The sequence below is a fragment of the Leptonychotes weddellii genome, chromosome 13, assembly GCF_054177405.1.
Source record: "Leptonychotes weddellii isolate Sample4059 chromosome 13, ASM5417740v2, whole genome shotgun sequence".
Classification (NCBI taxonomy): Eukaryota; Metazoa; Chordata; class Mammalia; order Carnivora; family Phocidae; genus Leptonychotes; species Leptonychotes weddellii.
In genome coordinates, this window is record NC_138381.1 from 73,854,470 (window position 1) to 73,877,431 (window position 22,962).

General features: G+C 38.5%; 1 protein-coding gene across 10 annotated transcripts in view; it reads left to right on the plus strand.

Moving 5' to 3' along the window:
• ATXN2 (ataxin 2) overlaps window positions 1-22,962 on the plus strand; it is a 117,407-nt gene that overhangs the window by 84,480 nt on the left and 9,965 nt on the right. For 5 of the 10 annotated variants that reach the window (XM_031030645.2, XM_031030649.2, XM_031030651.2 and 2 more), the window contains 7 exons: window positions 3,489-3,790; window positions 5,127-5,190; window positions 5,787-5,939; window positions 6,326-6,392; window positions 17,621-17,805; window positions 18,134-18,266; window positions 22,040-22,093. In XM_031030645.2, the coding sequence (XP_030886505.2) occupies window positions 3,489-3,790; window positions 5,127-5,190; window positions 5,787-5,939; window positions 6,326-6,392; window positions 17,621-17,805; window positions 18,134-18,266; window positions 22,040-22,093 (958 nt within the window). The other 5 variants (XM_031030652.2, XM_031030646.2, XM_081802227.1 and 2 more) reach the window with 4 other exon arrangements.

Genomic DNA, 22,962 nt, shown 5'->3' on the forward strand with positions numbered 1-22,962 from the left:
AAATAAATAAAGAAAAAAAAAGAATGAAACTGGACCATCTTACACTCTACATAAAAATTAACTCAAAATGGAATAAAGACTTGAAAAATACTCCTAGAAGGAAACATAGGCAGTAAGCTCCTTGACATTGGCAGTGATTGGCAGTGGTTTTTTTAATTTAACATCAAAAGCAAAAGTAACGAGCAAAAATAATGCGCAGCAAAGGAAACCAACAAAATGAAAGGGAACCTACCACATGGAGGTAGTATTTGCAAATCACATAACTGATAAGGAGTTAATATCCAACATATATAAAGAACTCCTACAGCTCAGTAGCAAAAAAAAAGAGGACGAAGAAACTGACTTAAAAATGGCCGAGGATGTAAATAAACACTTTTCTAAGAAGACATACAGATGGCCAGCAGGTCCATGAACAGGTGCTCACCACTAATCACCAGGGAAATGCAAATCAAAACCACAATGAGATATTGCCCACGCCTTTAGAATGGCTATTACCAAAAAATTAAGGAAATAACAAGTGCTGGCCAAGATGTGCACTTTTGACAGAAACATAAATTGGCGTAGCTGCTAAGGAAAAGAGTTTGGAGGTTCCTCAAAAATAAAAAAATTAAAAATAGAACTACCGGGGCGCCTGGGTGGCTCAGTCGTTAGGCGTATGCCTTCGGCTCAGGTCGTGATCCCGGGGTCCTGGGATCGAGCCCCGCATCGGGCTCCCTGCTCAGCACGAAGCCTGCTTCTCCCTCTCCCACTCCCCCTGCTTATGTTCTCTCTCTTGCTGTGTCTGTCAAATAAATAAATAAAATCTTAAAAAAAAAAAATAGAACTACCATATGATCTAGCAGTTCCATTTCTGGGTATTTATACAAAGGAAATGAAAACACTAACTCAAAAAGATAGCTGCAGTGAACCCCCATGTTCATTGCAGCATTATTTACAATAGCCAAGACATGGAAGCAACCTAGGTGTCCACTGATGGATGAATGGATAAAGAAGATTGTGCATGTGTGTATATATGTATATACAAATGCACGCACGTATATGTATTATAGGTACAGATGTGCACGTGTGTGTGTGCGCACACACACATATATGTAAGGGAATATTGAGGCATTAAAAGGAAGGCTATTCTGTCATTTGCGACAACGTGGTTGGACTTTGTGGGCATCATGCTAAGTGGAATAAGACAGATAATTACATAATCTCGCTTATGTGTGAAACCTTAAAAAAGAAAAAAAACCTTCAGATTCAGATTGATGGTTACCACAGGCAGGGGGCAGTAAAATGTGTGAATGGCATCACAAGACAGAAACTTCTTTTTATAAAATAAGTCATGGGGGTGTAATGTTCAGCATGGTGACTATAGTCAGTAATACTGTATTGTAATATTTGAAAGTTGCCAAAAGAATTGATCTTAAGGGGGCGCCTGGGTGGCTCAGTCGTTAAGCATCTGCCTTCAGCTCGGGTCATGATCCCAGGGTCCTGGGATCGAGCCCCACATCGGGCTCCCTGCTCAGCGGGAAGCCTGCTTCTCCCTCTCCCACTCCTCCCGCTTGTGTTCCCTCTCTCGCTGTGTCTCTCTCTGTCAAATAAATAAATAAAATCTTTAAAAAAAAAAAAAAGAATTGATCTTAAAAGTTCTTGTCATAAGAAAAATTTATAACTGCAGTTATGGCTATTAACTAGACATTGATTATTTTGCAGTATATACATATATTGAATGATTGTGGTGTATACCTGAAACTAATACGTTTATACATTAATTATGTTTCAAAAGAAAAAAGTGGTTCAATTTTGGGGGAAAAAAATCTCAGTTTTCACTTAGGTTTACTTAGTATACTGCAGATAGGAAATATAGCTGAATGCTGAAAAGCATGAACTGTGCCTTAGTTTATCCATTTGCAGGGTGGTGATAAAAGTGTCTACATCACATAGGTCTGTTGTAGCAACTAAATTAATGAGTTTGTAAATCATTTAGAACAGTGTCCAAACCATATATTCCATTATATGAAGAATAAGATAAAAAAAAGTCTCGTTTTTGCCTGACTCAGAGACTTTTGTAAATACTCAAGAAATCTTATGCAGTATACAGTTGGGTAGCTTCTACTAAAGATTTATCTGAACAAATGCTGGCTTAAATATTAAATGCCTATATTGTGACTTAAGTAGCCACTCGGTCCAAGTAAATGATCCTATCACCTTTTGCCATGAGCTGCTTGTGGATTCTGTAACTATATTGGTGATGCAGTGAAGCTTGAGATGCCCCCAAGATGCCAGCATGCCAAGGGCCTTAGTAGTGAGACTGACATTTGTTTGCCCATCCTGAGGCTGGGGAGAGAGTTTGTTTCTGTCCAACCCTTGCAGTCCCTTCTTGCTGCCTGGGGCTGCTGCTGTATTCTCATTGCCACTTCGGCTGCCTTTTTTTTTTTTTTTAAGATTTTATTTATTTATTTGACAGAGAGAGACACAGTGAGAGAGGGAACACAAGCAGGGGGAGTGGGAGGGGGAGAAGCAGGCTTCCCACTGAGCAGGGAGCCCGACGTGGGCCTCGATCCCAGGACCCTGGGATCATGACCTGAGCTGAAGGCAGACGCCTAATGACTGAGCCACCCAGGCAGCCCACTTCAGCTGCTTCTACTTGGTGCCTTTTTCCTTCTCTTTTTCTTGTCATTTCCTTCAGCTGCTTCTTTTTTCTTTCTTTGGAGTATGGCATCTTCATTCATCTTCAGACAGTAGTAGCATTGATTTCTTCTAGCCTATAAACTTAAAAACCTCAGCACCTACTTCGCTAACATCTTTGCCTTCTACTCTTCTTCATGGTACTTGTGTTTTGCACTTTCCTTCTTTAGTAAGGTTAGAAGGTCTAATTGACCAACCTGTCTAGTCCACTGTCCCTCTGAATCCACCTACTTCTGACTTGCCAGCCCACCACTTCTTGAGTCCAGGCCCAGGTCTTAGTCCACTAGTGCTTTTCTGTTTCTCCCTTTCCCTTGGGTTTTTAAACATGTTGTTTCTTGAGCTTAGACAATTCCGTTTTCCAAACTACCCCCACCTCCAATCTTTTATGCCTTAGACTAGATGATGCTTTCATTGAGAAACCTTCTTTTTCTATAAATTGCTTTTCCTTTAGGATCCCATAGCATTTACCAAATTTTGTTAGGTATCTGATCTCACCCAGGTGGTAAGCTTTGTGAGGATAGGAACTGTTCTGTATTTTCCATACCCAGCGGTACAGTTTCTGACACATGGTAGGTAGTTAATAAATACTTAACTTTTGAGGTTAGGACATTTGAGTGCCTAGATGACTATGGGTGTTGTATATATGTTCTGTTATTATTGCTTTATAATAAGTACATTATTCCTAAAGTATGTAAAAAGCCTTATTTGGTATATCTCATGCTTACAAATAATATTAGTTTGCTTATACTCATGGAGAAAGTTGATTATAGAGTCATTTAAAATATTTAAGTATAATTATTTCCTTTATTTAGTTACAGCCAAGTTCTACTTCTGAATCTATGGATCAACTGCTAAACAAAAATAGAGAGGGAGAAAAATCAAGAGATTTGATCAAAGACAAAATTGAACCAAATGCTAAGGATTCTTTCATTGAAAATAGCAGCAATTGCACCAGTGGCAGCAGCAAACCGAACAGTCCCAGCATTTCCCCTTCAATCCTCAGTAACACGGAGCACAAGAGGGGACCTGAGGTCACATCCCAAGGGGTTCAGACGTCCAGTCCAGGATGTAAACAAGAGAAAGATGATAAAGAGGAGAAGAAAGATGCAGCTGAGTGAGTAAACTTTGAATTGAGCACATCCTGTTCCTTACTTTTTCTTAAAGTGTACAAGGGCTTTCAGCTCAAGAATCTCTCTGGACTTTTGGACTGCTTTATATGTAGCCCTCAAGTTGCAAACAACTGGTCTGAACAGCTGACATCTTAAGTAAATTAGGTCTTTGCACTGTGTACTCCTTTTCCTTCCTTCCCCATTTTTGTTCCCCATGGCCAGAATCTAGACTAAATTAAGAAAGACTCTCTTCTGTAAATGTACAGGGAGTTTTGGGAAGTATATATCCTGGATGCTAGTCAGTACCCACCTCCTAGCCCTGCTGCTAGAACCAAGAACTGCTATTGCCAAGAAAAGAAAGAAGTGTCTGGTGCCCCTACTTGGAATGCAGTATGTTTTCTTATAGAAACAATGTTTTCGTTAATTGTTAGATTTGTTAAGATAAACTTAATCCTCCACATTTGATGTATTATCAGTTGAATGGATCTTTGTGGGCGAGTCTCAGAACCTAACCACCGTTAATTTATCTGTTCATACAATCCATTTACAGCTGAACTTTTGGAATGCAGCTTGTTGATCTGTCAGACAGTGCTTGTTCTTCATATAAGGCAAAAATTTTTATTAGAGTCATGATTCTTCCCAAGGTGTGTCATGTAGGCAAACATTTTGTCACATTAGAAAATATTGCATGCTAGGGGGCATCTGGCTGGTTCAGTCTGCAGAGTGTGTGACTCTTGATCTCAGCGTTGTGGGTTCTTCCACCCGATGCTGGGTGTAGAGAGTACTTAAAATCTTAAAAAAAAAAAAGAAAATACTGCATTCTAGAGAATTGGTATATTAGGGATTGCTTTTAGGGATATTTTGTCTTCTCAATTTAAGTTGATTTATTGATTGCCTTTGAGAGAAGAATTAATATTAACACTTTTTTTAGTATTTATTTGAGAGAGTGCATGCACGCGTGTGCATGGTTTGGGGAGGAGTAGGGGGAGAGGGGGATAGAGAGAATCCTCAAGCAAACTCCCCACTGAGTGCAGAGCTCGAGGCAGGGCTTGATCCCGGGACCCTGAGATCATGACCTGAGCCAAAATCGAGTCAGATGCTTAACCAACAGAGCCACCCAGGTGCTCCCACTTTTTAAAAAAAAAGTGCCCTTTTTTGGCCTGTCTTTATCAGATTAAGGAGTGGGAAATATGTGTATGCATTTTAATGAAGAGAATTAGTGATCTAGTAAGAATTGTTTAATGTATGTTTAGCAGTTTTTTAAAAAGGTATAGAAGACTTGAGAGAAACACAAGTTCCATGCAAATTTTACTGGCCCTTTTTAATTTTCCCCTGGTTTAGGCAAGTGAGAAAATCAACTTTGAATCCTAATGCAAAGGAGTTCAACCCTCGCTCCTTTTCTCAGGTAAGGTTGTTTCTCTCTCTGAAGTAATCATAGTCTCAAAAAAATAAATTTATTATTGGTAATAGTATTTTCCCCATACCTGCCATCTAAACTCACTTACAGGATGCTGAAACAACTTGTAGTTTAAATTCCTTTTTCTTATATGGTCATTCATGAATATTTTTGAGTCATTGAAGAGATTCTTGTTTTATTTTGTCATCAATTAGATGTGATCTGTGGTAAATCTTTGAATCTTTCTGACTGGCTGGCTAACTAGGCTTTCAGGTTTATAGATAAACTATTTTTATTCTTCTGAATTTATAAGCTACTTACTTAATTTTTTAAAAACACTTTCTTCAGTTCCTTAAAAATCACAACTATTTTTAAAGTATTATTGATAAGTTGGCAATTATTGTAATTAATTGCAATTGAAATTAATTGTAATTTCTACCTAAGTGTTTTTCCTTTTATTTGAAACATGGAAGTTTACTTTCTAAAACTTTTTCATGAAAAGGCACTAAAAGCAAGTAGAACTTAGAAAGATGGGAAAGATCAGTTCTCAGATTGCAATAATAGTTAGCATTTCACCTTACGGTAATTGATTTTTATTTTTGTAGCCAAAGCCTTCTACAACCCCAACTTCACCTCGTCCTCAAGCACAACCTAGCCCATCTATGGTGGGTCATCAGCAGCCAGCTCCAGTTTATACTCAGCCTGTTTGTTTTGCACCAAATATGATGTATCCAGTCCCAGTGAGCCCAGGCGTGCAAGTAAGACCTAGATTTTGATGTTCATTTACCCTCCTTAGTTATTTGTATTTGATACCAAGCACTCTCTCGGTGTGTGGTGACTTAAGGCAGTAATGGCAAAACAAGAGTATTTGAAAGGGGGAGGCATGCAATGGCATGGTGTGTTGTTAGTATAAAAACCTAAATCTGAGAATGTTTTCTGGTGAGAAAGAAAGACGGTTTAGATTTACTGCAGTTTGGGGTTTGTCCTTTTAGGTGTGAGTATGATTTTATTTTTTAATGACTCCTGGAGAATCAAGAAACTTCAGAGCTAGCTCTCTAGCAATATACAACTAAGAGAAAATAGTAAAATATATTCTTACTACCTGAAAAGCCTAATATTCTTTTTTTTTTTTAATTCCCTCAAGCCTTTATACCCTATACCTATGACGCCCATGCCAGTGAATCAAGCCAAGACATATAGAGCAGGTAAAGGTGAGAATAATCCTGCCTGTGTTTGCTTGTAGTCTGCATGCTGCATGAATTAAGTAACTCATTTAGAATGAATGAATATTTGTAGTTCAGCTTTCACTTTTGATGAGCCTGTGCATTGACTTGTGATACCCAACATTACATAAGGTATTTGGATACACTTTTTTTCCCCCCAAGATTTATTTATTTGAGAAAGAAGGAGAAGGGGGAGGGGGCAGAGGGAGAGGGAGAAGAAGAGAGAAACTCGAGCAGACTCCTCACTGAGAGCAGAGCCAATCTCACAACCCTGAGATCATAACCTGAGCCAACACCAAGAGTCGGACGCTCAATGGACTGCGCCACCCAGGTGCCCCTAGTTGCATTTTTATGAACAAGACTAGGGGAGGAGAACTGCTCATCAGTTGTGATTGTTCAAGATCCTCTTCAAAAAGAATAATTGAATTTTGAAGTGTTCATTGTTAAATTTGAAGAGTGTTTGCTAAATTAATTTACTGGGTTGTTGACCTTTTTATTTCATACTAACATACAATCCCCCCTCCCCCAATCCAGAATTTCTTTTTGAGCCCAAGGGCATCGCATTTCAGCAACCATCAAAATCTTCATAGTAGAGGATGTTTCCTCATCTTTTTTTTTTTTAAAGATTTTATTTGTTTATCTGACAGACAGAGACACAGTGAGAGAGGGAACACAAGCAGGGGGAGTGGGAGAGGGAGAAGCAGGCTTCCCGCCGAGCAGGGAGCCCGACACGGGGCTCGATCCCAGGACCCTGGGATCATGACCTGAGCCGAAGGCAGACGCTCAACGACTGAGCCACCCAGGCGCCCCCTCATCTTTAAAATGAAAATGTTGTGGGGCGCCTGGGTTGGCACAGTCGGTTAAGCATCCAACTCTTGGTTTTGGCTCAGGTCGTGATCTCAGGGTCGTGAGATCAAGCCCTACGTCGGGTTCCAGGTAGTTTGCTTGGGATTCTCTCTCCCTCTCCCTCTGCTCCTTCCCACCCTCAAATAAATAAATAAATCTTTAAAAAAATAATAAAATGAGAATGTTTATAATCCAATATTCTACACTTGGGATTAAACAGCCTTCATGGGAAAAAACACACATTGATCTTTTTTTTTTTTAAGATTATTTATTTATTTTATTTATTTGAAAGAGAGAGACAGAGATAGCAAGAGAGAGCACAGGCTGGGAGAAGCAAGCTCCCTGCTGAACAGGGAGCCCAATGGGGACTTGATCCTGGGACCCTGGGATCATGACCTGAGCCGAAGGCAGACGCTCAACCAACTGAGCCACCAGGCACCCCAACACATATTGATCTTAAAAGGAAATCTTTTAGGGCGCCTGGGTGGCTCAGTTGGTTGAGAGACTGCCTTCGGCTCAGGTCATGATCCCGGAGTCCTGGAATCGAGTCCTGCATCGGGCTCCATGCTCAGCAGGGAGTCTGCTTCTCCCTCTGACCCTACCCCCCCCCCCACTGTCTCTCTGTCTCTCTCAAATAAATAAAATCTTTAAAAAAAAAAAAAAAAAGAAATCTTTTAATGTTGGCAAATGCTAAAGGATGTCCTTTTTCGCCATGCAGGTAGTTGAGAGCTATTAATTGCTATCATTTTATTAAGAAACTATAGAAAGTAAATGATTTATATTAAAAAGATATTTCTCAATGCCCAGTAATACCCTCCTGACCTAAAACTTTGACTTCTTAAATTAATAAGCTTTCCTCAGTATTTGAAGTAATCATTTTGTGGATGTTAATTAAAATTCTTAATTTTTTTTTTAAACAAGTATGGTATCCTTTGCCTTTGAACACTGGAACGTGTTGAAAGAACTGTAGCTTGGATAATTTGAAGTTACCTAGTTTTAAGATTAATCTTATTCTGTGGATCTAAAAAAATTCAGGTGGAGAAAAGGTTCTTTTAGTGCCATTTTGAGTGAAGTTAACATTAAGGTGTTCCTTCCTCTTACACTGTTGGTGGGAATGCAAGCTGGTGCAGCCACTCTGGAAAACAGTATGGAGGTTCCTCAAAATGTTGAAAATAGAGCTGCCCTATGACCCAGCAATTGCATTACTGTGTATTTACCTCAAAGATACAAATACAGTGATCTGAAGGGGCACCTGCACCCCAGTGTTTATAGCAGCACTGTCCACAATAGCCAAACTATGGAAAGAGCCCAGCTGTCCATCGGCAGATGAATGGATAAAGAAGATGTGGTATATCAATACAATGGAATACTACTCAGCCATCAAAAGAAAAATGAAGGGGTGCCGGGGTGGCTCAGTCAGTTAGGTTTCTGCCTTTGGCTCAGGTCATGGTCCTGGGGTCCTGGAATGGAGTCCCGCATTGGGCTCCCCACTCAGTGGGGAGTCTGCTTCTCCCTCTGCTCCTCCCCCTGCTTGTGTTCTCCCCCCCCCTCTCTCCCTCTCAAATTTAAAAAAATAAAATAAAAATGAAATCTTGCCATTTGCAAAGTATGTGGATGGAACTAGAGGGTATTCTAAGCGAGATAAGTCAGAGAACAACAAGTATCATAATCTCACTTGTATGTGGAATTAAAGAAACAAAACAGGATCATAGGGGAAGAGAAGAAAAAATAAAACGAAATCAGAGAAGGAGACAAACCATAAGAGACTCTGAAGCATAGGAAACAAACTGAGGGTTGCTGGAGGGGAGGAAGGTGGGGGATGGGGTCACTGGGTGATGGACATTAAGGAGGGAACGTGATGTAATGAGCCCTGAGTGTTATACGAGACTGATGAATCACTGATCTCTACCTCTGAAACCAATAATACATGTTAATTAATTGAATTTAAATTAAAAAAATACTAAGGTGTTCCTATATTACTACCTGGTTTGGGGATATTTTAATGATTATTTAAGACAGCACAATGGGGATGTTTTTATGTTAAAAAAAAAAGATAATTGCAGTGAAAGCAAGCACTATAGTATGGCTCTGATGGGAGAGAGGCACTTTAACTTCAGGCGGCAGTGTCATTTCCCATAGACAGAGAAGTTGTGCGCTCCGAGGGACCCTCAGCCAGTGTTGCAGAGCCAGTTCCCAGAAGGTGGAACAGGCACACTACAAACAGCAGCTGTAAACATGTGCTTTGCTAAGAAGGTGGAAAGTGACATGGTAATTGCTTGGTCCATAGTTCAGATTTTGTGATTACCAAGATTTTGCCATATTTATTTGAGGGGTGCTTTGTTTCTTTGCTGCAGTATTTAAAGTAGATCCCAGACGTCATGCCATTTTATTTCTACATACTTAGTGTGTATCCTTTTGAATATGGGACATTTTTCTTAGCTAGCCAGAGTGCTGTTATCATACTTTATAAAATAGTAATTCCTTTTTGTCTAATAATCACCATAATTACATTACCTTGGTTGAGTCATGTATATATTTTTACAGTTGGTTTGTGTGAATATGGATCAAAGTAGTAGGATCCATACTTTATTACATTTATTACATGTCTTTGTAATTCCCCTGTTTTCCCCCCTGCTATTGCTTTGTGGCAGAAACCAGTTGTTATATAGGAATGTCCCATATTCTAGATTGTTCACTTCTTGTGATGTCATTGATTACATTCAGGTTTAATTTTTTTGTGGGAGAGAGGTAAGAATATTTAATAGATGATTGTGAGTTCCATTGGATCATTCAGGAGGTGTACAAGATCTGGTCATACTTTGATAATTGGTAAAATTAAGGGCTCAGGTGGTGATAGCCCAGTCCTCCCCTCCCCAGATGTAAAGTTTTCTGTTACTCTTTCATATAATTTGTTAGGGCTCTGGTTCTCAAATTTTAGTGTGTATCAGAATCACTTGGTGAGTTTGTTAAAAACACAGATTGCTTGGCCCCAGCCCCAGAGTTTCCAATTCAGTAGGTTTGGGATATAGCCTGAGAATTTAAATTTCTAGTGCAGCTTATAAAACTAGTTCCCTAGTGATGCTGATGGTCTGCGATCATACTTTGAAAATCATTGCAGTTAGGAGTTTGAAAACAGTAATTTCTGAATTCCTAGCATTTCTTTTCTGTTCATTAGCTGGAATCATCCTGTAAGGGACTGTTCTTTTCAACTAGGGCTGTATATGGTTATCCTCAGATAGTTGGTACAGGAAAGTTAGAATAAATGCTTAAATTTAAGGGCTTAAAATTGCCTTGAGTGCCAGTTTCCAAGGAGGAGTTGGTGCCCTTGATACTTTTCAGTAGTGTCTAGTGAAATTGTTTGCTTTGAAAGATGTCGCTGTCTCCCCTTTTTTATTTTTTAAATATTATGAATGCATGGATTTTCATATACTTTTATATATTCATTGTGTTTCAGTCAATTATTCTTTTTGCTGCTCCTGTTGTCCCATCTTTTATCAATGGCAGTCCCTTCAAGTTGGCTTCTGTGTCCTTTTGGTACTATTCATTTGTCTTTTTTTGAAGATTTAATTTGTTTATTTGAGAGAGAGCACATATGAGCAGGGGAGAGTGGCAGAGGGAGAGGGAGAAGCAGACTCCCCGCTGAGCAGGTATTCCCGACATGGGGCTCAATCCCAGGACCCCAAGATCATGACCTGAGCTGAAGGTAGATGCTTAACCGACTGAGCCACCCGGGCGCCCCCTCTGCATTTGTCTTTGATAACTTCCTTAGTTTCTGCTGTAAATAAGATGTTTCAGGTTAATCTTTTTCTAAACCCAGACCTGGATCCATATTCCTTCAAGGAATCCTGATTCTTTTTGCGGAAATAGTATTTATAAACCGTTTTCTGGTCTTTGGGTATGCTGTTGAGTTACTGTGTCTTGGCCTTTTCAGTGGACAAAATTAGGAAATTCATACTGATACATCTGATTCAAGTTAACACTGCAAGATTTTTACAGTGACTTCTTGCTTGCATCTCTTTTTCTTTTCCATTGAAAACTTTGTAAAAATAGTAACTGTATTATCCTTTTAAAAAAGAAAAAGAGGGGCGCCTGCTTGGCTCAGTCGGTTAAGCATCTGCCTTTGGCTCAAGTCATGATCCCAGGGTCCTGGGATTGAGTCCCATGTCGGGTTCCCTGCTTGTTGGGAGGCCTCTCCCTCTCCCACTCCCCCTGCTTGTGTTCCCTCTCTCGTGGTCTCTCTCTCTGTCAAAAAATAAATTAAAAAAAAAAAAATCTTAAAAAAAAAAAAGATTCTATTTATTTATTAAGAGAAAGAGAAGGGGTAGGGGCAGAGGGAGAGAATCTCAAGCCAACTCCCTTCTGAGTGTGGAGCCTCATGTGGGGCTCAATCTGACAACACTGAGATCATGACCTGAGCTGAAACTGAGAGTCAGATGCTTAACTGACTAAGCCACCCAAGCGCCCCTGTATTGTCTGTCTTTTAACAAATTACCACAGAGCTTAGCTGCCTAAAACAACAAACATAAATTATTTCACACAGTTTCTCAGGGTCAGAAATTCAGGAGTAGCTTAACTGGGTGGTTCTGCCTCAGTCTCTTATGAAGTTGCCGCCAAGATGTTGGTTAGAACTATAGTATCTGAAGGGTTAAATGGGGCTGGAGGATCTGCTTCCAGATTCAGAGCTATCTAAACATGGCAGCTGGCTTCTCCCAAAACGAGTATTCAGAGAGAAATTGGCATAAATGGAAGCTACAGTGTGTTTTACAGCCTAACCTTGGAAATGCTGTAACTTGTGTGGTGTGCTAGAGATGACACAAAGCAGACCTGGTACAGTGGGCGGGAACTACACGAGGATGTGAGTACCAGGAGGCAGGATCACAGGGACCCAGCTTGGAGGTGGGCTCATTTACGCTTTGCTACAATGTGTATAATATATTTTTAAAATATTTGTCGTCTCATTATTACCTTACAGAATAAAATTTAACACTTCTTTGCAGTATTAATTTTCCTTAGTATCTATTTCATTTAGAAACCTTTACGTGCCAGTTTTCAGAGTGAGAAGTTGTTGGTATTTCATATTTTAATGCTGCTCCTTTCAGTGTTTTAAAAATTTTTAACATTGTTTACCAAATATATAGAGATACACTTGATTTTTTAATACTGACCTTGTGTCTTGCCACTTCACTAAACACATTTATCATTTTTAGTAGCTTCTTTTAGACTTAGAATTTTCTGTGTACATAATCATAACCTAGTCACTGTATCTTTTTCTCGCTTTATTGCACTGGCTAAGTCTTCTCAGTGATGTGATCCGTACATTGCTCCTGTTCTTAGGGTAAAGCGTTACCTTAGAGTGTTAGGTACACGCATACTTCCTTTTATTACACTCTGCGTACTGCCTTTTTTACAAAGTGAAGGTTTGTGGCAACCCTGTTTCAAGCTAGTCTGTTGGCACCATTTTTCCAACAGCATTTGCTGAGCATTTCTCTCTGTGTCACATTTGGTAATTTTGGTAATTCTCTGATTATTTCAAAATTTGACATTATTATTTGTTTTATATATATATAAAATATGTGAACTCACTGAAAGCTCAGATGATGGCTAGCCATCATCCAAAATCCACACTTTTTATTTGATTGATGTACCTCTTTTAATGATAAGTCTCTCTCAAAGTTTTCCCTTGAGTTTCCCACCCCCTTTACATTTTACTTAAATCCAGCTTCTTTGTCCTGTATTCTTTCCTACAATTTGAATTTCAGGAATTGCATCTCTGTGGTGGTGTTTAAAGTGGCCCTCTGTTTTCTGTAATCCTTGCAAACCTATAGTAGATCTCTAGAGAGGCTTGATAAGATCAGGTTATAGTTTTTTAAATTTAATCTAGAATGTCTCATAGATGAAGTGTGTACTATCATTAGGAGTCACATGATACCATCTTTCTTTTTTGTGATAGTAGGATAGCCTTATCTGTTCAGGATAACATTTCCTACCAGCTCTTCTCTGTTTTAGCGGCCACTGACAGTCATTGTGTCGCCCTAGATCCATCACTTCATTAAAGGTTGCAAGATGGTGACATTCTCTATTATCCCTCTTCAATTATTAGATGGAATATTTCTATAAAGAAAAGCTTTATAGATGCCTGGGTGGCTCAGGTCATGATCTCGGGGTCCTGGGATCGAGTCCTACATCAGGCTTCTTGCTCAGCAGGGAACCTGCTTCTCCCTCTGCCTGCCACTCCCCCTGCTTGTGCGTGCTCACTCACGCGCGCTCTCTCTCTCTCTGATAAATAAAATCTTAGAAAAAGAAAAACTTTACCGGGTGCCTGGGTGGCTCAGTCGTTAAGCGTCTGCCTTCGGCTCAGGTCATGATCCCAGGGTCCTGGGATCGAGCCCCGCATCGGGCTCCCTGCTCAGCACGAAGCCTGCTTCTCCCTCTCCCACTCCCCCTGCTTCTGTTCCTGCTCTCGCTATCTCTCTCTCTGTCAAATAAATAAATAAAATTTTTTTTTAAAAAAAGTGTTTACGGAGTGATTAAATCATGTCTTCTTTAAAAAAAAAAAGAAAAGAAAAACTTTACCTTGTCAAACTGGTTACTGTGAGATATAGTTTGTGCAATTAAAATGTCATCATTTCAAGAAAGTTCTCAAAATAATGAGTTGATTTCATACTATTCTCTAAAGGTTGACCAGTGACGGTTTTTGTTGTTCTGTCAGTACAAACTCATGGTTTTTAACATTCAGTTCGCCAATTGGCATTTTTATTGGAATCACATTAAATTTATATATTAACTTAGGGGAGAATTGCTGTCTTTTTATTTAGTCTTCTTATGCAAGAACAATTATGCCTTTCTGCTTCTTTAAATCTGCTTCTGTATCTTTAGTGGTTTTTTAAAGTTTCTCTTAAAAGATAGTGTGTGTTTTTTCAGTTTATACCTTAGGTATCTTCTTTTTTTATTGTTATTATAAACCAGGGTGTTTTCCACTGCAGTTTAAGTAGTTACTTATGAAGTTTAAGTTTATGAAGTACTATGTATGAAGGCTATTGCTGTCTTTGTGTTAATTTTGTATCGTGCTGTTTTATCTGTCAAGAACTTGCTTCTGAAATGCAGTCATAGATTGTATAAGGCATATCTTTCCTGCATGATAGTAAGGCCTTTGCATAAAACCACTTTGTCTTCTTGGTGGTTCAAATGCAGTGTTTTTTACAACCTGTGAGAAAAATTTTGTTGTGTTTAAAAATCTGCCAAAGTCAAGAACTTGATCGACACAGAGCAGAATTTCTTAGCCTTGGCACTGTTGACATTTTGGGACAGGTATTTTTGGTTTATTAGCATACCTGGCCTTTACCCATTTTTAAAAAATATATTTTTAAAAGATTTTATTTATTTGAGAGAGAGAGCGATTGGGAGAGAGAGAGCGAGCATGAGCAGGGGGTGGGGGGAGGGAGAGGGAGAAGCGGAGCCCGATGCGGGACTCGATCCCAGAACCCTTGGGATCATGACCTGAGCTGAAGGCAGATGCTTAACTGACTGAGCCATCCAGGTGTCTGGGCCTTTACCCATTTGATGCTAGCGGTACTCCCCTTCTCCCAGTTTTGACAACCAAAATGTCTCCAGATATTGCCAAATGTCCCTTGAAAAATTGTTCTCAGTTGAAAACCATTGGACATAAGGAAATGGTTAAACTATGGTCCATCTAAATTATAGTTTAATATTAAGATAAATTCAATTTAAGGAAGAAAATATACCATAAACCCAAGTATTTGTCTGTATAAATACATATGCATATGTACTAATGCATAGAAGATAATCTAGAAGACCATACACAGTGGTTGCTGTTAGTGGAAAAAAAAGAGTATGCAAATAGTGGGATGGAAGATTTTCTTTAGTATTGTTGAATTTTTTATGTTTTAAAATTGTATTCAAGTATTTTCTGTATGTGTAACAGAATTTTAAATTTTTAAAAAAGATTTTATTTATTTATTTGACAGAGATTGCGTGTGCACAAGCAGGGAAAGCTGCAGAGAGAGAGGGAGAAGCAGGCTCCCCACTGAGCAGGGAGCCTAATGTGGGGCTTGATCTAAGGATGCTGGGATCATGACGTGAGCCGAAGGCAGATGCTTAACTGACAGAGCCACCCAGGCATCCCTAGAATTTTAATTTTAAAAAAGATTGTACACTTGACTGGTTTTTTTACTTAATTTTTTTAAATGTATGAGGGTTATAATCAAGTATCAAAAGAAATAGTGAACTTTCATTTGTTAAAAATGTTATAGGAGTTTGGGGTGGCTTTTCTTTACTAAAAGGAATTGCTTTTTCAATTATATGGACTCTCAAGATCAAATTCAGAACAGTATTACTGTATACACGTTTCTTCCATTTCCACATTTGCTTTTCTAAATACATAAAACACTATATAACTAGCTCTCCTAAATTTCAGAAAGTCATTAAATTTTTAGCAAGAAAATTGAAATATTTTATTTGTTTATTTATTTATTTTTAAAAAGATTTTATTTATTTATTTGACAGAGAGACAGCGAGAGAAGGGAACACAAGCAGGGGGATTGGGAGAGGGAGAAGCAGGCTTCGTGCTGAGCAGGGAGCCCGATGCGGGGCTCGATCCCAGGACCCTGGGATCATGACCTGAGCCGAAGGCAGACGCTTAACGACTGAGCCACCCAGGTGCCCCAGAAAATTGAAATATTTAAAATAAACAAATTCTCTCAACTAGTAACTACTTACATAATTCTGATGATTTTATGAACATGCCGAGTTATACATTCTTTATGCCTCCTACCTTGTTGTAAGCAGTGGTTCATGGTTCCTTCCCTCAGGTGGCTTTGTTAACATCACACCACAAAACCCATCACAGACAACAATCAGTGCTCTAATAGACATGTAAGGTGAAGGTACACAGAGCGTGCAGCTAGCTCTTTTGGGGGAACTGGGAAAGATACTACAGAGGAGATGACAGTTGCGCTGAATTTTTTTTTTTTTTAAGATTTTTTTTTTTTATTCTTATGTTAATCCCCATACATTACATCATTAGTTCTAGATTTTTTTTAAGATTTTACATTAGAGAAGAGAGCACCGGCAGAAAGGAGAGGCAGAAGCAGGTTCCCCATGAGCAGGGAGCCCGATGTGGGGCTCAATCCCAGTACCCTGGGATCATGATCTGAGCCGAAGGCAGACACTTAACACACCGAGCCACATAGGTGCCCCTAAATTTTTAAAAAATAATCTCTACGCCCAGTGTGGGGCTCAAATTCACACCCCAAGAACAAGAATTGTATCCTCTACTGACTGAGCCAGCCAGGCACCCCAGTTGAGCTGAATTCTTTTTTTTTTTTTTAAAGATCTTATTTATTTATTTGAGTGAGAGAGAGCATGAGAGGGGAGAGGGTCAGAGGGAGAAGCAGACTCCATGCTGAGCAGGGAGCCTGATGCGGGACTTGATCTCAGGACTTGAGCAGAAGGCAGACGCTCAACCAGCTGAGCCACCCAGGTGCCCCTGAATTCTTAATTAAAGTTTAACACGGGGGGTACCATGAGGCAGAAATCTGTGTGGAATAATAATAAAAGACATAAAGTAGGGCCACCTAGGTGGATCAGTTGGTTGGGCATCTGCCTCTGGCTCAGGTCATGATCTCGGTCCTGGGATTGAGCCGCATGTGGGGCTCTCTGCTCAGCAGAGAGTCTGCTTCTCCCTCTCCCTCTGCCCCTCCTCCCTGCTCCTGAGCTCGCTCGCTCAGTCTCTCTCAAATAAATAAAATCTTAATAATAATAATAAAAGACATAAAGTGATTTTTAAAAAGAACTATTAGAAACCTGCTACATTGTAGTGTGTGATGCTGTGTCTTGAGAAAGAGCAAGAGATTGTGTAAGAATTCAGTGATGGGAAATTAAGATAGAGTTAAACTTAGTGTTGGGTCTGTTTTGGCTTTTTTCTTATGCTGTTGTTTTTCTTTGAATAACTCTAATAGCCGCCTGTAGCAAGTGGCATAATTTGGTTTATCAAATAGGGATTATCTGAGAAAGTAGTATGAAGGAAGGTTTTCATAGTGCTTAAAGAGTCTATTTACAGGGACTCAGGATAAAATCTGGGGGTCATTAGAGAGGGTCTCCGATGAAGCTGCTTTCAGGCTGACACCTGAGGGATGAGTCAGAGTTGTCCAAGCTGAGGGTTGGGGATTGGTGTTTGAGGCATATGTAATAGGAAAATCGGCCAGAGTGGCTGAAGTGGTGGTGGGAGTGGTATAACATGGCACTGAAGAGGCAGGCAGGAGGGTCACATCACGCACAGCCTCCTGGACCGTGTTCGTGTGTTTGATTCTCAGGAGATGGTATTTTCTAATACTAAGTCATCTTTTCTGCAGTACCAAATATGCCCCAACAGCGGCAAGACCAGCATCATCAGAGCACCATGATGCACCCAGCCTCAGCAGCGGGCCCGCCAATTGTGGCCACCCCACCAGCTTATTCCACACAATATGTTGCCTATAGTCCTCAGCAGTTTCCAAATCAGCCTCTTGTTCAGCATGTGCCACATTATCAGTCTCAGGTAAGGCTGATATGATCTAACTCTTTATTTTTGTTCCATTTAAATAACTTTCAGTTTTAACCTCTAATATGGTAAAGGGGTTTTCCTTTACATTTTGTGCTCTGTGTTACAGTGAGGTAGATAGTTAAGTATTTGGGGGCCTTTTTAGTATAAGAAGGTTGCTGATCAATGTAAGTATTTCAAAGGAAATAGCCAAGAACATTCATTTTAGGATTTTCAGAGTTGTTTCTGTAACCCTGGAAAGCGTGGAGTTAAGACATCTAACTAAAATTTGCTTGACTCTATTCGATACTTTAATGTATTTTCTTTATATTTTGTTTGAACACAGCATCCTCATGTCTATAGTCCTGTGATACAGGGTAATGCTAGAATGATGGCACCACCAGCACATGCCCAGCCTGGTTTAGTGTCTTCTTCAGCAACTCAGTACGGGGCTCATGAGCAGACGCATGCGATGTATGGTAGGAAGCATTTTGTTTATCTCTTTCAGTGTGAGTGACTAGGAATTTGTTTTAAAGCTCTGAAAAGAAACTTTAAGAATAACTTAGCCTTTTATACCATTGAGGGTCAAGAATCTAAAGAAAAGATGAACCCATTTCTATAAGTCTTGGCAACATCATTTCAACTTCTGTTCCTGAAATTTGTCTGTCTTCAAATATCTCTCCTTATTTTAAGTGAAATAGAATGATTTGTATAACAGTATCATTTGTGGAGAAAGACCTTTTCCTCCTCTTCCTCATCAGTATTACAACCATTTGGTATGGCCTGCCTAAGGCATGCAAGAAAGTTTTACCACAATGAGAGCACTCTCTAGCAAGAAAGCATTCTGCTTCACTCCTTCCTCTGGCAGTCATTGGCATTACATATTTTTATTGCTGTTTGTTAAAATGAATGCTACTGTGTTTCTGCCTCATGCTGATTTTAAGGGGTCGAAATAGTATAATACTGGATCTCCTTTAGACATGAATCACACTTTAAATATAATCATTATAAGCAATGGTAAAATTAAAATGAGAAGTATCCTATGTAAAATAATTAAACAATATATAAAAGAATAATAGGCAAAAGTCTCCATCTTAGTTTTGTGGCTGGTGAACTTTGTGCAGGTCAACTTTGCATCTGTCTAAAGTACTAAAATAATATGGTTTTCAATGTTGACAATTTAAAATGACATTTCCCACTCATATCTTATAATAATAGAGTCAGTGAGTTGACCCATATTATATTTTTCAAAAAACTTTAGTGCTAGTTTCATTAAGATGTAAGTTTTGTTTTGAACTTTCCTGAGCACTCCTGTACTGTCATTTAGGTTTTCTCATTGGCATTTCAGTTTTTTGGAGTGGGAGGAAAGAAATTTAAGTTTATTCATACAAATGAAAAGTATACCACTATGAGAAATTATCATTACAAACAATTATGTGGACATTTCATTTTTAAACCTTTTAAAACCTTTTTAATGACTGCAGTTATGATATTTTGTAGGTTCATAGGAATAAGGACTCAGCAGCAGTAAAGTTTCTTGTCACCCATAACCCGCTGCTTGTGCTTTCTTCCTGGAGGCATGCTCCCACTGTACATGTTTGCAGTGATAGGAATGTTAAATGATTAAAGGCATTGTTTTTGTAAAATACTTAAATCCAATCTTTATTTTACACATTATCACTTAAAACTTTCTACTGTGGATTATGCCCTTTAAATTAAAATGATGTATTTGCCACGTTTGGGGAAACTTTCTTACAAGAAACCCATTCATAATTTAATTGAAAAAAATACCAACAGACTGATTTGGCTTATGATTTTGGTTATGATTGCTTTTCATTGGCTTGTCTTAACCAGGACTAAGTATGTATGAAATTGCATAAAAGCGTGTTCATCACATATGCTTTTAAGCAATTTGTATACATTTCAACAATTTTCTGGTTTGCTAAAGGCTTAAGTGATGAAAAAGTTCATTATGATTTTTTATATATTTCTGGTAAATACATCATGATTTAACAAGTGGAAAAAAACATTTTTCCCCTCCCATTTTCTGGCATACTCCTCTTGGAATAAGATATAAACTTTTTGAGCTAAAATTTCCATTACTTTTTAGAGAATAGCTATTTGTGTACCCATGCTTATGAGACATTGTAGTGATACTGTGATGTTGAGAAGAATCTTTCTCCTCAGTGTGTTCACTCACTGCCAGCATCTGGTTTTGTCTTTTGGATGGATGTTCATTGGTTTGAAATAGCCTGTATAGTAAATACTGTATCTAAGACGCTAATGGTTTAAAACTACTTTCCCAAAACATTTACATTTGAAAAGTAGTTGTCCTTGGACCCTGAAGTCAATTCATATGTGGGTAAATAGGAAATACTGCAAACAAAACTCTAGGTCTAATGTCCAGTGAAATCTGGCATGATTTGTCATGAAGGCTAGTTCTTTATTGCCAGGAGAAAGTTGCTCAGCCAGACCTGAAACTACTCTCCTGCAGTTCACACAGGTTGTAGTTAATTGACGTCTGTTGATGAGGGCAGGCTGGGGTGAGGCTGTGGACTTGATATGGTTGTTGCTGGTTACTCAGGTTCTCATTAGGATACTTCATACTCTAAAAAGAACACTAGAAAATGAACTGTTTTATTCTTTGCCATCATAAGCCATAATTTAACCTAGTAAAGAAAGTTCATTAATTCTTCAGTAATTTATTTCAGTTATTTTAGATCTTCCAAGACACTTTTAAAAGTACATTATTTTAAACTAAGACAAATCTGTTGCATGGAAATGCTAATTTTATACTTCTTTCCCTTGAACAGTTTGTATTGCGTATTCCCAAAGGAACCAAGTATTTTGAGTATGAATTATGTCTATTTTTTTTTTTTAAAGATTTTATTTATTTATTTGACAGAGAGAGACACAGCGAGAGAGGGAACACAAGCAGGGGGAGTGGGAGAGGGAGAAGCAGGCTCCCCGCAGAGCAGGGAGCCCGATGCGGGACTCGATCCCAGGACCCTGGGATCATGACCTGAGCCGAAGGCAGTTGCCCAACCAACTGAGCCACCCAGGCGCCCGAATTATGTCTATTTTGAAGCTTCATTCTATCTAAATATTTTCAACTTTTTATGCCAACGAAAGAATATGCACCCAGATGTTGGCGACAGTTCTGTGTCACCCTTTGGTCATTTTTTCATTGTTAACAGCCATAGCAAAAGGCTTTGAGAATAGAAAGGGCACTAAGGACTACAAAATGAAAGACTGATTATTGTCTTTAAATGGTTGGTATATTTAATATAAATATGCTGACAGATTATTGAACAGCTAAATTGCTAGGAGAAATATTAGACATTTTAAGTAGTTCTTGAACTTGTTCTCTTTCTAGTTATCTTAGGAGTTTGATCACAAACTTCATCTCTTTGACCTTAATCTAACTTAAATCATTGACTTCGCCCCTTCCCTCCTAAGAAGTTACTTTTTGTTTCCTGGTCTCCTAATTCACCTAATTTTGTTTTTTGGCAGCGGTGTTTTCCCTTTCAGAAATAGTAGTAACGAAAATTTCTCTACTAACGGAAGCCATCAGGAAGAGTTAGATCCAGAATCCTCTTTGAGTTTGTTTTTGGTAGTTTAATGCAGATAAATGAGAAAATACAGGAGGCAAAAAGATTTAAAATGCACCTATTATCCTTCCACTTGACAACTACCTGTTAACATTTTGGTGCATATCCTTCCAAATGTACTTATTCACACACCCATTTATGTAGATATTTTAATAAATGATATTATACTCATGTTTAATATTACCATTATTATGTTTCTAAATTTTTGGGTTCACTTCCAGATGCCTAATAAATAACTTACAGAATAATGATGCTTCTATTAATAATGATATACAAAATTGTTTGAGTCTTTTGAATTAAACTTGGTAAATATTCTCTTATTTTGGTACATTATTTATATTCAGGTTGTTCAGTGGAATGCCATGTTGGTCTTTTGATTAGATAATGATTTTATTCCTTTCATTTAAGCAAGTCAGCATGTGGAACTCGACACATCAGTACAGAAGAAAAAGTATCTTTTGGTTCAGTCCTTTCTTGTTTAATTTTGTAGCAATGTTTAAAGTGCTTGTCATCTCTTGTAAAATAAGAAAAATGATTTATGCATGAATACAAAAAAATTACTAAATATGTCAACCTTTCCAGAAAATTAGGAAAATGCACACCTCAGAAGGCTAATTTACCTTTCTATTTCCCAAATTCAGCATGTCCCAAATTACCATACAACAAGGAGACAAGCCCTTCTTTCTACTTTGCCAGTGAGTTGGGTTTTTTATACTAATTTTAATTGAACAGTAAAACACTTTTTAAAGAATACATGTTAAGGGAGTAGACTTGTTGAGCAATATTTTCCTTGTGCCAGACAAAATCGTTGAATATATGTATATTTGTAAATAATTCAGAGTTTTAAAAAAGGAAATACAACCCAGCTTAAGGAAGCTGGAGTTAATTAAAAAATTGAGTTGCTTCAGAAATTAATTTTTGCATACCAAGCAAACATGTGATGACTGTTTTGGAAAAGCCTAATATTTTCATTGTTCAGAGAAACTTCTGCTGAACTGCCCTTTTTTTTTTTTTTAACCAACCCACAAATTTAGTATAAAAAGCTTAAAATATTAGGCTTTTTCAGTATCCTGGTGAGAAGAAATTTATCCTTACAAGGATTTTTTAATTGAATAGGGTTGAAATTCTAGGTGAGAAACATTTCTGTCTTTTCAGTCTTTGCATGACTGAAGAAGGTTTAAAATATTTAGGTGGTAGACCCCAGGATGTTTTGAGCTTCATCAGGAAAGCGCAGCCTGACTGCTTGATTATGTTTGGCAGCCCTGGCCTCTCTCATCACCAGTGAAAAGGTAAATAAACAATGGCTCCTAAATGGAGAAAGTCTGGGCAGGGCTCTCTTTTGGAAATGAACGTGTAAGGTGTGTCCTCTTTATTTTGTAGGGCAGTTTTAAAATAAGGCTAGTCATGGACTTTTGGTATTTGGATAAGAAAGGCACTGACTTGCACAAGTCCTTCAGAAATGTATGCCAGGAATGAGTCACTTGATGTGCAATACTATATTCTAAGGGATATTAAGGATTAAGATTTTAGATACTAAATTTTGGATTATTTTAGAAAGACTTAA